Source organism: Oryctolagus cuniculus, chromosome 16 (assembly GCF_051225735.1).
Source record: "Oryctolagus cuniculus isolate XC-2025 breed Fujian yellow rabbit chromosome 16, ASM5122573v1, whole genome shotgun sequence".
Taxonomy (NCBI): domain Eukaryota; kingdom Metazoa; phylum Chordata; class Mammalia; order Lagomorpha; family Leporidae; genus Oryctolagus; species Oryctolagus cuniculus.
Window position 1 is genome coordinate 63,130,088 of NC_142882.1, and position 16,346 is coordinate 63,146,433.

Genomic DNA, 16,346 nt, shown 5'->3' on the forward strand with positions numbered 1-16,346 from the left:
CCGGCGGTGACCAGGGTCCGCCATCACGGCGTCAGCCTCGTGCCCTCAGACCCTTGGTCCCACCCCTGCGGTCCCGGGTCTGGCCTCAGCTAGCCGCGGCCCCGCCCCCTGAGCGCCTGGGTTTCCCTCTCCGCCTCCTCGCGCCAGGCCCCGCCCCTGAGCTCTCGGGTTCCCGTTCGCTCTCCACATCCTGGAGTCAGGCCCCGCCCCGCACGCATTAGACCCGCCCCCTCCGCTCCCGGGTTCCCCCCTCCTCTCCCTCACGCAGGCCCCGCCCACGCGCCCGAGCCCCGCCCCCACGAGCCCTCGGGAGTCCCGGGGAGGAGTTGCCGCGCGGGCGGAGGCGTGGCCGTGGTGCCGGCGGAGGCGCGGGCGGCGCGGGCGGCGCGGCCGGCACTTTGGCTTTGACACAGACCGCGAGCGGGAGTCCTGCGGCTGGTGCTGGGGTCTGACGCGTTCTGGCGGATCCAGTGTCCGAGTTGGGCGCAGGAGTGTTTTTTGCCTGCATAAACGCGACTGCGGTGACGCCGAAAGTCCTGGTGCAGCCCCGCAAGTCCTGGTGCAGCCTCTGCCTCTGGATTTCGCCGCCGCCGTCGTCGCCTCTGCCGCTGCCGCCCGCGAACAGCCCTGCAGCGCCTGCCAGCTCCGGGAGGACGACGCCGAGTTCCTCCCGCACACGGAGCGCGGCGGCGCGGGAGGAGCCCCGAGGCCCCGCGGACCCGCAGCCGCTGTCCCGGCTGGGCTGAGGCTCCGGAGCCGCAGGTGGGAGAGGGTCGGCGGCTGGGGAGCTGGTGTCCACAGCCCCTCCGCGGTGCCCGCGCTGGGCGGCACGGGGCTCCCAAGTGGCAGGGGGCGCCGGGTGTCAGGCACAGGGCGCCGGGGTGGGGGTGCTCCCTCCCGGAGCCGGAGCAGCGATGACCGGAGCAGACGACGGCCCTCGCGCTGCTGGACTTGAGAGAGGAGAGCGGAGACGCGAGGCTGGTGGGCATGGGCTTTCCCCAGGAGAAGCCCCTGCTAGCCTTTTTGGGCCCCGGTGTGGTAAAAGCCGGCGTCTCCACACCCACCTGGGCCGGCCTCACTGTGTTTGCTTTCTCGGGGGGTTCAGGGCCAGCCACCAGCCCCGGCCCCCTGGCTGAGGCTCCAGTAGGGAGTGCCGATGCAGATTGATTCGTCCAATCGATATGTGTGCTTGATTTCTTTCCTAGGTGGCCCTGTGAAAGGTAATTTGGGACACTCCGGGCATGGACGATTCGGTGCTTGTGCCTGGCAGCCTCTTCAGCCCCTGAGCCAGCACCTTCGGTTCTTCCGAGCTTCCTCCCTAGCCAGAGAGGTCTGTGGTGGGAAGCCTCTCTTCCTGGCCGGCCATGGGGAGCACCCTGGGCTGCCACCGCTCCATCCCCAGAGACCCCTCGGACCTGTCCCACAGCCGCAAGTTCAGCGCGGCTTGCAACTTCAGCAACATCTTGGTCAACCAGGAGCGGCTCAACATCAACACGGCCACGGAGGAGGAGCTGATGACCCTGCCCGGGGTGACGCGTGCCGTGGCCCGCAGCATCGTGGAGTACCGAGAGTACATCAGTGGCTTCAAGAAGGTGGAGGACCTGGCGCTGGTCAGCGGCGTGGGCGCCACCAAGCTGGAGCAGGTCAAGTTTGAGATCTGTGTGAGCAGCAAGGGCAGCTCTGCACAGCACTCGCCCAGCTCCCTGCGCCGCGACCTGCTGGCTGAGCAGCCCCACCACCTGGCCACCACCGTGCCCCTCACCCCCCGCGTCAACATCAACACGGCCACGCCGGCTCAGCTCATGAGCGTGCGAGGCCTCACGGAGAAGATGGCACTTAGCATCGTGGACTACCGCCGGGAGCATGGGCCCTTCCGCAGCGTCGAGGACCTGGTGAGGATGGATGGTATCAATGCCACCTTCCTGGACAGGATACGACACCAGGTGTTTGCCGAGAGGTCCAGGCCCCCGTCCACCCACACCAACGGAGGCCTGACCTTTACCGCCAAGCCGCACCCCAGCCCCACCTCGCTGAGCCTCCACAGCGAGGACTTGGACCTGCCGCCAGGGGGGCCCACGCAGATTATCTCCACGCGGCCCTCGGTGGAAGCCTTCGCAGGCACGAGGGACGGACGGCCCGTGCTGAGGCTGGCCACCTGGAACCTGCAGGGCTGCTCTGTGGAGAAGGCCAACAACCCCGGGGTGCGAGAGGTGGTGTGCATGACGCTCCTGGAAAACAGGTGAGGGCAGGAGTGGCCAAGGGTGTTGGGAGTAAGGGCAGCCCTGGCGTGGCCTCCTCGGTAGCTGTGAAGGAGCGGGCTTTATGCAGGGGGCAAGAGCATTTAGTTAGGTTGTGGCCCTGGCCAGTGTGGTGACCTGAGGCTGGGCTCTCTGTGCTCCAGAGTTTTCTGAATACAGCCATCTGGGCTCATGGCCCGTGTCCTGAGTGTGGAATAGCTGAGCTGGAGTCATGGCTTGGGGGCCGGGGGTGGGGGTGGTGGTGGTGGTGTTGCTGTCACTGCTTTAGAGAATGTTGTTTGACTCACAAGCTTGACCCTGAATCAGGTACCCAGAGCCTAGGATCTAATGTACAGGTTTTCACGGGAGAAAGAGGTCATTAGATCTTTTTTATTATGGAGAGGAAAAGATCACATTTGTTCACTCAAATTCACTTATTTGTGTGCACAAAATCATCTTAAAGCCCAGGTATTTGCAAACACACACGCTGTCTATATTTAACAAAATGCTGTGAATGAATCACTCTTCACTCCTTTTCCTTATTTAACCTGAAGGTGGTTTTCAGTCCCACGATTGCAGCCCGGAATGTGTGTGTCCACTCCTGTCCCACAGCCAGAAAAGGCCAAGCTGCCTCCGTGTGTGCATATTGGACGGATTTTCCCATTTGAATCAGGAGACTCCGAGGACAGGCTGTTGTCAGAGTGTTTATGTTATTCGCAACACTGCTCCCCGTAGGGACTTCCGTTAACTTCCCATTAAACAAAACAGTCTATCATGGCATAACTCATGCTGTTAGCAAAGTAGCGTATGGTGTAATGCAATCAGCCTCGGGAAGCCAAGAAACATTGGTGCTGATGCCTTCCAGGTCAGAAATCCTCAGATCCTGGACTTGAGGGAGTTCGTCCTGCCAGTCCCTGCAGGTGACTGCTTCCCTCGGCTCTGGGTTGTTGGCGAGGCTGGTGGGGCGGCCGTGACTTGGTGACATGAAGTGGGTTCTCGGCGGGAAATCACTCTGGGGCAAATCAGTAAAGAGGAAAGCAGGTCACAGCATTTCTGGCGCGCGGTCACGTAGGGGAGAGGAACTGCACACGGGGTCGGAGGACTGGACCAGGGGAGCCTCGAGTGCTCTTTCCGTGCTGCGCTGTGTTCTGTTTTGCAGCCTGACTTGCTCCTTTTGCAAAACCATATTGCGCACAGGTGCGAGCCAGCCTCAGCTATTGATTGGAATGTCTTGACCATAGTTCTTTTCAGCTGTTGCAGCATGGGTGTCTGTAGGAATAGAGCGGGAGGGCAGGGAGACACCCGGCTATTTAATTCCTCTGATGAGTTTTCTTAGGGCTCAATCTGGGGTGGAGAGTGGACATGAATCAGGATCTGATGTTTTCCTGGTGGGAATGAGAGTCTTTGCCTGTTTCTTTTTTTGGTTGGTGGTTCCTGAAGTGGCTACTAACTCAGAAACTCTGGGGTTCTGTGTGGTAGCAGCCTTCAGGTGAGTCTGATGCCCACTGAAGTTGGAGGACCGTTGTGCTAGGTGTCAGGCTCTCAGCTGTGCCTCCGGGCTTCTCATGAACACCCCGCCTCCCCTGCCAACAAGCTGGCTTTTACTGGAAGGTCAGTGAATTCATGCAGAGTTTTTCAGGTGCTCCCCCTTCCCCACCCCTGTTTCTTTCTTGTGATCATCCCTAGGGTGAGTCAACCCTACGATGTTCTTTCTGGCCAGGGTTTGAGGTGCTTAGCCAGCTTCTGGGATGTAGAATCATGAAAGGTGGGAGACAGTGTGTGAGTAAGGGCAGTTGACCTTGGAAGGGGCGCCACACTGTAGCGCAAGGCTGGGCAGCCGGGGCGCGCTCACATTCCCTGTCCAGCATGGAGTTGCTGAGGTTTGGCCTATTTTTATTTTGTTGGGTTTTCTAAAGGGATGAGGATTTGTTGAAGACATTTAACTACTGCCTTCAGGCGAGGATATGGGAAAAGCTGACCCAAACCTGGTGGAAGGTAGAGAGGGGCACCTGCAGGTGACGGGGAGGTGACCTCACCGCCATCACTTTCTCGCACCCGGCCACTGGGCACTCCCCGTGATTTTCCGGATCTGGCAAACATGACATAATGAGCTTAGGGCCTGATCCCTTGTGGCACTAGGATGGGTACATTTGCCTGCAGGACTGTCCCAGGGCAGCGAAGGCTGTCACAGTGTAGATCACATGTCGTCAGTGACAGCGGTATGCATTCTCCAGGGCTGCATGTTCATCTTGATTGGCAGGAACCTCTCACATTCCAGTCGCTTCCTTTATTAGAAGAGGAAATACACTTAGCATGAACGAGAGTGGGTGCAGGTCATTTTCCAAGAGACTCTCATTTGCATACACATATGCATGTGACAGAAGAGGTCCCTGACTTCTGGAGAGGCCTTCCCGTGTTCTAACAGGGTTCACATGCATTTGGTTTCCCTGGTAGCCCCAGGGAGCAGTAGGTCATGCTTGCTTTTTATTTATGGTTCTCCAACTCTAGGTGGGGAAACTAAAACCAAGGAAGTTAAAAGACTTGCCTCTGTCCAAGCTCTTGGCAAGCCTGCTGCCTTTTGCAAGCACAACACCTTTATCCTGCCTCTGGGTTTGCCAACCTGTGCTCTGTCATATCAAGGGCGCTTGCCAAATCATGTGCCAATCAGTTTCTTGCACCCAAAAGTAAAGGAATTTTAAGGAAACTCTTGGACAGTTCTTTTGCAACAGGAATGGCTGGCTCTTTGTTTTCCTTTCTGAGTTTGCTTTATAGGTGTGCTTGCTTAAGCTAAAGGGTACCCGTGTGGCGGGGAAGTCAGAGTTCTTTCTTGCCCTGAGATGCTGCTACTCTGGGATGAACACATGTGAGCTATAAGAAACTGTGTTTTGCGCCTGAAGCTTGAGGTCGGGCAGCACAAAGCCAGATAATTATAGTCACAAAGAGCCCTCAGGACGCTGTGCTGGTGGCACAGAACTGACAGGTTCCATCAGTCTTTTGCCACATCTCAATCTCAGGCAGTGTTCTTCCCTGTTCAGTGTTTGTGGAGCAAGGCTAAGTATCCTTGCAAACTTTGGTGACGGTCGATGTAAGAAATGAAGATGGTTTCATTTGTAATTTTTATTTCTTTTTTGCTGAGGAGTCATTCTGTTTTGAAAAGTGCCTTTGGTTACTGCAAGCATAAATCCTGGGCAAGCTGACACAGATAATCTCCAAAAGAAGTAAGGAGATTTAACATCCCACTTACTCCTGTTTTCTCCCCATGGTCTACATTAGAAGGAAACTCAAGTGTCAAAGTCGTTAGCCTTATAATGGTTTAAATCTGATTTCTTGCCACGTCTGCAATATCAAAGCATAAGGTGGATTAGTGTCTGGCAACATGCACTGGTTGCGAGAAAAGAGATTTCTCTTATTAAACTTAGTTGGTAGGATCACTGTAGATACAACCCATCTTGTTATTTGATTAATTGAAAAATGTGCATTGCATGCCAACTGCACATGCATAAGCTTAATTAGGGAATCAGCTTGGCCCTGTATTGCACAGAGAGAGTTAGGTAGAGGTGGGTCAGTTTGTAGGGCTCAACGCCAAGCCCAGATCTGGGGGACAAGTCACAGCATGATTGATACCTGGCTATATTTTTCCCATGAGTAATAGGCTCATCCTTGGGGATTGAAGAGTGAGTGGATGCAGCCAGACATAATATCTGGGGGAAAATGCTTGTTAATCCTCTTGAACTAGAAAGTGTGACCTCTGTTTTGGCAGCTGTGGAAACTGAGGCCCAGCAAGATGATGATAGCATTTGTGTGGCTTTTGGAAATGTAGATGTTGGCTTCAGGACTTGAAGCCAGGCATTTGTCCCATATCAAAGCCAGGACTAGATGTGTCTTTTCCCAATCTCCATGTCCTTCCCCTGCAGAAGGTCTAAGGCCTCTGGGCCTTAGACCAGCCATGTGTTAGGTTCTTGGGGAGCAAGACGGCTGCACCTAGACTCCCGGGACTGTGGCAGCCTCTGGAGGTCTCTGCTCCCTTCCTGTTTTCGTTCCTCCAAAGGACTGGGATTATGGCCAGGGGCAGAGCAAATCCTGAGGGTGTCAAGGCCTCACCAGCGGCCCCCACTCTGTGAGTCTGACCTTGGGCTCAACTCCAGGGCAGGTTCCGGTTTTCTGAGCCAGCAGCTCTGGGTCGCTTCCAGAGGTGAAGGTGGTCAGCAGTTGGACTGCCGTGGATTCCCAAGGGAAGACAGAGTGCGAGGAAGGCCAGTGGGTGCAGTACAGGTCGATCTCACTAAGTGCAGGGGTCAGCTATTGTTTTTCTTCTTTTTTTTTTTTAAGATTTTTATTTATTTATTTGACAGAATTACAGACAGTGAGAGACAGAGAGAAAGGTCTTCCTTCCGTTGGTTCACTCCCCAAATGGCCACTATGGACAGAGCTGTGCGGATCCAAAGCCAGGAGCCAGGTGCTTCTTCCTGGTCTCCCATGCAGGTATAGGAGCCCAAGGACCTGGGCCATCCTCCACTGCCTTCCTGGGCCACAGCAGAGAGCTGGACTGGACGAGGAGCAACCAGGACTAGAACTGGTGCCCATATGGAATGCTGGTACCACAGGTAGAGGATTAACCAAGTGAGCCATGGCCCCTCAGCTATTGTTTTTCAACAAGGCTGGGCCCGTGTCAGGTCTGAGTTCAAGGCTCTGCAGGAGTTAGATAGTATTAATTCTCCCAGGAGTTACCCACTCCCTTATTGTTTATTGTTTCACTCATTTATTCGTTCAACAGGCAATTCTTGATCTCCCCATAGGTGCCAGGCTCGGTGGCAAGTTTTAGTTCTAAAGTGGACAACAAGACAAAGCCCTGCTCCTATAGAACTTCCATTCTGAGTGGAGATGAGGAGGTCAACACGTAGATAAATAATTCCAGGTAATGGCAGATGTAGAATGATGGAGTGAGTTGAAGAAAAGTCTGTTTAGACAGAGGTGGTGAGGGAAGGCTGCAGCTGAACACTGATGCCCGAGAAGCAGCCAGGCATCAGAAAGTTTAGGAAATGGGTGCTCCACGGAGGAACTGGCAAGTGCACAGGCCCAAGAATGTTGGTCCAGACCGAAGGCAGGAATTCCAAGGGTGATGGGTAGACAGGGTTGCAGGGAGAGGCCAGGACAGATGGGACTGGGTCAGCAAGACTTTAACAGCAGAAGGAGGCCACAAAGGGGTAGAAGCAGACTGATAAAATACCTCTTTCCAGGTTGTTCTGCGTGCTGGGAGTGCAAGGATTGAGTCTGGGACTTGAGTGAAGGGGCTGTTGCAGGATTCAGGCTACAAGCGATAGTGACTGGGGATTTGGGGAAGTGGGCAGAGATGAAAATTGGGAAGACTTGCCCCTGTTTTAGGCAAGGACTAACTGGTGACTTGTTTGCAGTGCTCTGAGATTCTTAGAAGACAGAATCAGAGGTGTGTAAGAAATGCCGGGGTGGCCTTGCATGCCTCCTTGCTATGCCCTTGTGATGCAGCTGCCTGACCTCACCCTCTGCTTTGCTGCTGCTGCACCCCAGACAGGTGCAGGCTCCTGAGTTCATAGCAAGTGGAGTAAGAGGCATTGGTCTGTCCTCTGCACAGGGGGCACCAGACAAGGCATCTGCATCTCAGTGACATGTAGAGCAAGGGCATGCTCAGTGTTACGTACCTACCTTGTGCTCAGACCCCCTACCCTGTGGTCACAGGAGACAAGTATTTGGCAGGTGCTTACTGGGGTAATGCGTGGCTTGAGGGAGGGAGTAAAGCTTGTGAAGGGACCTGAGGGTGCAGGAATGGGTGCCTGTCTGCTGGGTACTGCAGGTATATGGAGACCACAGGCTCCACAGCCTTGGAGGTCTCCAGGTGGCTGGGAGGGAGCTGGTTGAGGGGAGAGGTTGGCATCTGAGTGAAGTAGCAGTGGGGGTTGAAAGTCAGCATTCCCAGCTCTCCATTCATGCACACAGCTGAGCAGTGGAAGGTCTGAGCTGAGCCCTCTGCTCAGGTTTATAATGTGAGACACTGTCTGAACAGGAACACAGTAGCCTCCCACGCAAGGTGCCTGGCACTGGCAGGAAGAGAATCCAGTAACCAAACACCTTGCTGAGAAAGTGATGAGGTGTGTGTTATTCCTAGCTTGTTATTTTTATTTCAGAATTACCTTAACTTCCATAAGACTTCATCCCAGAATTCTCTAATAATGATCTCTGCCAGCAACAAATAGAATGATGCATTTCACTAAAATTGTATTTGCTCATCATGGACTCCCTGGTCTGCATGCAGTAATATCCATCCAGGTGGAAACTCTACACTGGTGCCTCCCAGGATTGCCACAGGATGCCCTGCTCTGCTGGGCAGGTTGTTAGTCCCCAACCAATATTTGGGAATCTTAGCAGCTTCCTGACCCTGTTCCTTATGTTCATAGCCAGGCCTGGTTTTAGGCCACAGTTCTTATTATAACTTTTTTTTTTTTTTTTTTTTTTTTTTTGACAGGCAGAGTGGATAGAGAGAGAGACAGAGAGAAAGGTCTTCCTTTTGCCGTTGGTTCACCCTCCAATGGCTGCCATGGCTGGCGCGCTGCGGCCGGCGCACTGCGCTGATCCAAAGGCAGGAGCCAGGTGCTTCTCCTGGTCTCCCATGGGGTGCAGGGCCCAAGCACTTGGGCCATCCTCCACTGCACTCCCTGGCCACAGCAGAGAGCTGGCCTAGAAGAGGGGCAACCGGGACAGAATCCGGCGCTCCGACCGGGACTAGAACCCGGTGTGCTGGCGCTGCTAGGTGGAGGATTAGCCTGTTGAGCCGCGGCGCCAGCCTATTATAACGTTTTGATTGGCAACTATCAAACAGCTAAACTCTAGGGGTTAGGAGCCCTGGGGAGGTATCCTCAGAACACACATTTCATTATAAAGAAAAGTCTAGAATCCACCTTCCAATCTCTTAGATAAAGAAACCCTGCCTTTTCTTTATTGATGGCAGTTCTCCGATTCATGTAGATTTGTTGTTTCCAACAAGCCTTGCTTCCTGTGGATTCTATTTTGGTTCAACCTTTACCTGATTACACTGTTAAGCTGAACCTTCAATTGTTTTATCTGGAGGCTGCTGCAAACTCCTGCAACATGATGCGTCTCTTAGAGAACGGGGTTCTCGTCACTTCTTGTCGGATCTCGTGGGGCCTTTGGGCCTTTTGGGGACCTGCAGCCTCCTCGTCTCACCCAGAAGCTGGAGGGCTGAATTATCTTCCCAGCTTGTGGCAAGAGCGTGGTCTTTTAAAGACAGAGGCCCGAGGCCTCAGGTGGATGGTTGGTTTTAAAAAATACTAATGTCGTATTTTGTTTTACAAAAATTTCTAGAGGATATACTTTCCATTAGGCAAATTCAAACTGACTTGCATTTTCTATTTTTAATAAAATTGTTTTCTTGAATGGGGAAACATTACAATTTGGATGCCCACAAAGTTTTGAAGACTGGCACTAGGTTTTGGGCTTGACCACCTGTGGACTTGCTCCTTCCTTTTTTGGTGGGCAACCTTTGCAGCTTTAGATCATTGCATTCTTTTACTGGTCAGGTTTTTATTTTTATTTTTTTCCAAAGTGATTCTCAGTCTCTTAACTTGAGGACTCATTTTTAAACAGCAAAATACTTCATGTTCCTCCCTATACCTAATACTCAGAGTGGTTGGACTTTTAGTGTCCCTTGGTAGTTGTCACTGTATTAAGAATAAAAACAATGAAAATGAACACTGATAATTGCTGTGAATGAGGCCCAGATACAGGAGGGATGGCTCAAGGAAGCTGAGGAATCCTCTCCCAGGTCACACAGCTCTTAAGTGGTGGAGCTGGGGTCCTGACCCAGGCAATGAGACTCGCGTATAAAAGCCACTTTGAGTTCTGTATGCTGTGCTGCATATTTGCATTTAGTCCTCACCCCAGCCTGCCTTCCCGACTACAAGCCCTCCTAGCCGACTTGGTTGAGTTCCTGAGTCGTGATCTCTCCTAAGTGTGGTGCTATGTAAAGATTTCATCTCATGTGTGTGCATTGTTCTAGTGTTTGTCCAAAGTGGAGCAAGGACATTTGCAAAGCAGACTGGGTACAGGATAGTATATTTTTATGACTTTCAGTCTTGTACAATTATCCTGCCCACACCCATTTTGACAGCAGTTTGAAAACTGCTTACTTTTATAGAAACTTTCCAAACATTTATCTGCATTTTCTTAGAAATAACTCGACTTTCTGCTCAGACTTGCATTCCATCAGTTGATGCTGCATTTTCGGAGACCACGATAATACATACAGTAGTGTGGACTGACATAAACAGCCGGGGGCCCTTTATGGTTGACCCTGGATAAGCCCACATTGCTGCTGTGCACAGGAGATCTTGAGGTGCCATGGGCTGCCCCCATCTGTTTTACAAGGGGGATGAGAGCAGCCTGGTGGGTACCTTGAGTAGAATTTCTTTAGGAGCATGTCTGGTGTGTGTGTGTGTGTGTGTGTGTGTTACACACCCCTGGCAGGAACAGCAGGTTGTCACTGACCCACTTTCTCCTCTACAAGAGTGACTCTAAATGTAACCAGTGACAGAGTCAAACATTCATGGATACCTTGTCCCAATTTCCCCACCAAAGTCTCTTGCAACTTTTAGAGCTAAAAAAGGAGAAGTAGTAATGAGCTTTGTATTTTGACTGAATACCCCTACCAGTCAGCATTTTCTTCAGTGACCTAGAAGACCTGCTTGTGAAACCCAAGAATAACTGCAAACTGGGAGGCCTTTAAAAGGGAGACTAGACTGAATGGCTCATGAAACACCTTCCCAAGTCCCTAACTCTGCATGGTCTTTAAAAAATGTTCTGGATGAATCTCAAGTTTGCTTTTTAAAAAATGCTAAATACATATCCACACATGTGAAACTCCACGAGAAACAGTGTATGATACTTGTGTACACATATGCTGAACTCAGTTAAATGCCAGGCAAGCCTGTTTGGTGCTGGCTTGTGATCTGAATTGTGTGAGTTTTGATGTTCCCACACTTAAACAATAAAAGAGCAGGTATAGTCATCCCTCAGTATCCACAGGAAGTTGGCTCCATGACTATCAAAATGTGCAGATGCTTAAGTTCCTTGCAAAAATGGCAATGTGTTTGCAGAGCACCTACACATCCTCTTGTATGCTTTACGTCATCTCTAGATTCCTGATAGTACGGGGTCCATGTATAGTCGGTGCACATAGTTGTTATGCTGTGTTGTTCCAGAAATACTAACAAGGAGGAAAGTCTGCCTGTTTCACTTTAGAGGCAGCTGCTGTAGGCCAGTGTAGCCACGGTGTGTACTGTTGACCTGTGGTTGGTTGAATCCAGTGAGGCAGAACCCCTGGGTACGGGGGAGCTGGCTGAGGTTGTCAGATATTGTCAGAGCTTCTGCTGAGAAATAAAAGTTGCTTCTACTTTGAAACCTGGGGTAAATTTCATTGAGGAGCATCTGAAATGAAAAGATGCTTGTTCAAAATGTTAGCAATTGCATTGGCCATGAAAAACAGTGCAATATAGGAATAGCCCAGATGGTGAGAGAGAAACAGGCCTGCAAGGTCGCCCCTGGCCCCTGATCTCAAGGACACTGTTTGTGTTCCTCAGGCAGCATGGCATTTGGAGGCACTGATTCTGCTGGGAGAGGTAGTGTGTTTAAACGCATGCATTTCTTCCAAATCACAAACGTGCCTCCCACCCCTGAGGCTTCTTCTACAGAGGGAAAATAATAACTGTTTTGAGTTCTGGAGAGGAAGAGTGGTTGTTCCTATAGGTTAGATGCGTCACTATTTGCTGAGGCTGATGTAACAAAAGACCACAGACTGCAGGACTGAAACAGAAATTTGTGGTTTCACAGTTCAGGAAGCTGGAAGGGGAAGGTCAAGGTGTGAGCAGGATTATATTTTATGAACTCTCTCTCCTTGCCTTCTGGGTGACCCTCACCCCAGGATCTGTCTTTACGTGGTCTCTGCTCTGAACTTCTCTGCACCCAAATTTCCTCTTCTAAGGACACCAGTCGCATTGGATCAGGGCCATCCAGATGGCCCCATTTTACTAAGTTACCTCTCTAAGACCTGATCCCCAGTACAGCCACATTCTTTTTTATTTTTTCATATTTATTTATTTTATGAAAGGCAGAGAGAGCGAGTGAGAGCATGAGTGCAATTGGGGGAGGGAGGGAAAGAGAGAGAGAGCGAGAGCGAGAGAGAGAGAGAGAGAATGAGAATCTTGACTCCCTAGATGGCCGTAATGGCCAGAGCTGGGCCAAGCCAAAGCCAGGAACCAGGATCTTCTTCCAGGTCTCCCACGTGGGTGGCAGAGGACCAAGCACTTGGACCATCTTCCATTGCTTTTCTCAGGTGCATTAGTAGGGAGCTGGATTGGAAGAGTGGAGCAGCCGGGACGTGAACTGGTGCCCATGTGGGATGCTGGCATTGCAGGCGGTGGCTATGCCACAGAGCCAGCTCCAATACAGCCATATTTGAGATACTGGGATTTAGAGCTTCAACCTAAAGATTTGTGGGACAGTATTCAGCCAATAATGAGATGGCTTAAGAACAATTTCCTAGAGGAAATTTCCTTCTTGTCTGTGTGAGGAACATGCTCTTCTGAGGGTTTTCTGCTGAATGATGACTTCAGGGAACCTCTCTCACAGTCTAAATGCTGGAAGGAGCTGTGTTCACGTTCCTGCGTGGCACTGCTGTCTGGCCAGGCCCCTATGGGCACGGCCCAGCCTGTAATGACTAGGATTTGTCTGCACTGGGAGTCCCTCCCTCAGGCGTGCCTGGGTTTTCTCCTGCAACCTAGAGGTGACCCGAGGCCTCTCCCCCCCCCAACACCCCCCCCCCCCCCCCCCCCCCCCGCCCAAGCTCCTGGCTTGCCTCTGGCTACAGGTAATGTTGACACAGGCGTTTGCCAAACCTTCGGCCTCAATTTCAGGTAGGGATTCAGGGCTTGTCTGCCATTGGGAACCCCCTGCCCTTCAAAAGAGCTGTGGAAAGGTCAAGTTCAGAGTGGCCACTATGGTGTCAACTCAAAGGGGGCTCTCCCTGACCTCTGTTGTTAAGCACCCCAGCTGGGGCGCCTCCGTCATCTTGCATGTCCTCTGCCCAAATAGTCACTCAGTAGTAGTTGCATGTTGATGCCATCTGCCTTCCTAGACGGAAGGTTTCATAAGAGCAGGCGCCATGTGCATACGGCATAGTCAGCACAGTAGCACTCAGGAGTGTGTGAATGATAAACGATGGCTAATGTTTATAGAGTATTTACTTTGCCCTAAGTGCAGTTGCTAAGCCGTTTGTATTCATTAACTAATTCCCCACAACACACCAGTGAGGTGGGTAAAGTCTGTCCACTTGATGCATCAGAAACTTCCCTTTAAGAAGTTGAGTATGACGTATGATTATCTTTAAGAAGTTGCATGATGTCACTTGGCTGGTGATGGTGGGGCAGAAGTGAAAAGCCAGGCAGAATGACCCAGAGCCCAGGGGCTTTTAGAGGCAGAGGTAGTGAATCTACAAACCCCGAGAGGGGTCCAGTGGCTTCCCAGCCTTTCTATGCCTGGAAAGCATGAAGAGACAAGTTGACTTGGGGGAAGGACCCTGTCCTCTTGAGGGCACTGCCCTGCAGTGGCTCCCAGCCAGCACGTGAGCAAATCATCTCATTCTGCCATCCAGTGAGGCCAGGAATGATAGGCTGGATATTTTTTTTAAATTGAGAAATGATGGCTGGTGCCACGGCTCACTAGGCTAATCCTCCACCTGCGGCGCTGGCACCCTGGGTTCTAGTCCCAGTCGGGGAGCTGGATTCTGTCCCGGTTGCTCCTCTTCCAGTCCAGCTCTCTGCTGTGGCCCGGGAAGGCAGTGGAGGATGGTCCAAGTGCTTGGGCCCTGCACCTGCATAGGAGACCAGGAGAAGCACCTGGCTCCTGCCTTCAGATCAGCGTGGTGTGCCGGCCACAGTGTGCTGCCGGAGCAGCCACTGGGGGGTGAACCAACGGAAAAAGGAAGACCTTTCTCTTCCTTTCTCTCACTGTCCACTCTGCCTGTCAAAAAAAATTAATTAATTAATTAAAAAAAATGGAGAAATGATTTCCATGCTACCCAATTCATCCCACCCAAAAGGTATAAAATTTAGAGACGTTTTAGTATTTTCACAAAGATGTGCAACCACTACCATTATGTAATTTCAGAATATTTTCATAAAATGAAATTCCATGCCTGTTAATAGTCACTTCCCAGCTCCAGGCAACAAGCACTCTGCTTTCTGACTGTTGGATTCACATGTCATGACTATATATATATGCATAACTTATATATTATATTTTATATTAATAAATAATATATATTATATATAGTCATGACATATATATACATAACTTATATATATTTTTATATTAATAAATAATATATATTATATATATATATAGTCATGACATGTGTCCTTTTGTGTCTGACTTTTACATTTAGCATAATGCTTTCAAGACTCATTCATGTTACAGCATGTATCAATGTTTCCTTTTTTCTCGATGGCTGAATAATATTCCTCTATGTAGACGTGCCGTATTTTCTTCATTCACTCATCTGTTAATGGGTATTTGGGTTGTTTCTGCTTCTTGGCAGTGCTAGGAATGTTTGTGCGTGGGTTTTTCTAATAGACATAGGGGACCATTTCCCTTGGGTGTACACCCTAGGAGTAGAGCAGCTGGGTCACGCGGAGCTCAGGTGAACATTTGGAGGAGCTGCCAGTCTGTTTTCCAGGGTGCCTGAAGCATTTTACAATCCCACCAGAAATAAATGAAGGATATTTTTTCCCACATCCTTGTCAGCACTTGCTATTGTCTTCTTTTTTATGATAGTCATTCTAGTGTGTGTGATGTGCCATCTCAGTAGGTGTTGGATTTGTATTTTCCTAATGACTAATAAGGTTTGGCATCCTCTCCCGTGTTCATCGGCCGTTTGTGTATCATCTTTGGAGAACTGTCCATTCAGATCCGAGCGGGCTGCTTTCAGACCGGCTTCCAAGCTGCCAATCACTGACTCCTTTTCGCTCCGTCTTCCCCTCTTGTTATCAAGTCATCGTGTCAGGACATAGCTAGGAAGAATTGCTTTGTAATAGGAGGAATGTCCAATATCCTCCAGCAACAAACCCCCGTTCTGGGACAGAGCCTGAAGAATCTGTTTGGCTTCATGACTCTGGCTGGAGCTCTGTGTTTGACCCGGGCGTTACCAGTGTCCTGGAGAGGCACTCAATGTCCCCCAATTTTTGATTTAAGTTATGTGTTTTAGATGGAAGTTTAGCACTTTTTGTCTAAAGCCAAAATGTTACCAACAGTGGGGGGGGGATGCGGGGGCAGTTTGCAACAAGGGGAAATTTTATCACAGGATCTGCAAGCCGCAGCCCCTGGGCCAGGGAAGAATCTGAAGTCGCACCTTCGGGAGGACCGGCCTGAGCCGCACACACAGACGGAGCCACCGTGGGTGCAGTGTTGATTTCCTCCCTCTGAACCCAGCTGCGGAGAGATGAGTCACCATGCTCTTCACTCAAGGCTCCTCGTCATCCAGGCAGCCAGGGCCCACTTCTCCTTAGTGTCATTTTTGAAATGCATTTTCTTCTTTATCTCTGCCTCATAGATTCCAAGTATAAAGTCTTACATACTCATATGTGCATATCTTTGGAAATTGTAGTGTTTTTAATCTAAAAAAATCTACAAAGCCAAAAATAAATCCTTAAGATTGACAGACAGCTAGCTTGGGCTTCTGACAGCTGCACTTGCATCAGCTTCCTCCTCCAAACCTGGTAGAGGGGATCCATCGCAGTGCTTAACTGCCTTTCTCACCACGATATTCTTCCTGTGTTTACTGTGTGTCCTAGTCTGTGTTCTGCCATAACTGTACCTGAGGCTGGTTGATTTCTCATGGACAGAAATTTGTCTGGCCTCTGGGATGGAGGCTGGGAAATCTAAGAACGTGGGAGCTGGTATCTGGCCAGGGCCTTCTTGTTGCCTCATCCCATGGTAGAAGGCAGAAGGGCAAGTGAGGGGGAGAGCGAAAGGGAGCCAGACTTGCTCTGATAACAATGCCTCTCGCAG

At 50.9% G+C, this 16,346-nt stretch overlaps 1 protein-coding gene across 2 annotated transcripts in view; it reads left to right on the forward strand.

Annotated features, from left to right (window-relative positions):
- The first annotated feature begins 335 nt into the window (after positions 1-335).
- Positions 336-16,346, forward strand: part of EEPD1 (endonuclease/exonuclease/phosphatase family domain containing 1) — a 110,673-nt gene continuing 94,662 nt past the window's right edge. The window contains exons 1-2 of one of the 2 annotated variants that reach the window (XM_002713756.6): positions 336-762; positions 1,206-2,239. In XM_002713756.6, coding sequence (XP_002713802.2) covers positions 1,365-2,239 — 875 coding nt within the window. In that variant the 5' untranslated portion in view covers positions 336-762; positions 1,206-1,364. The remainder of the gene's footprint in view (positions 763-1,205; positions 2,240-16,346) is intronic. The other variant, XR_016223049.1, reaches the window with a different exon arrangement.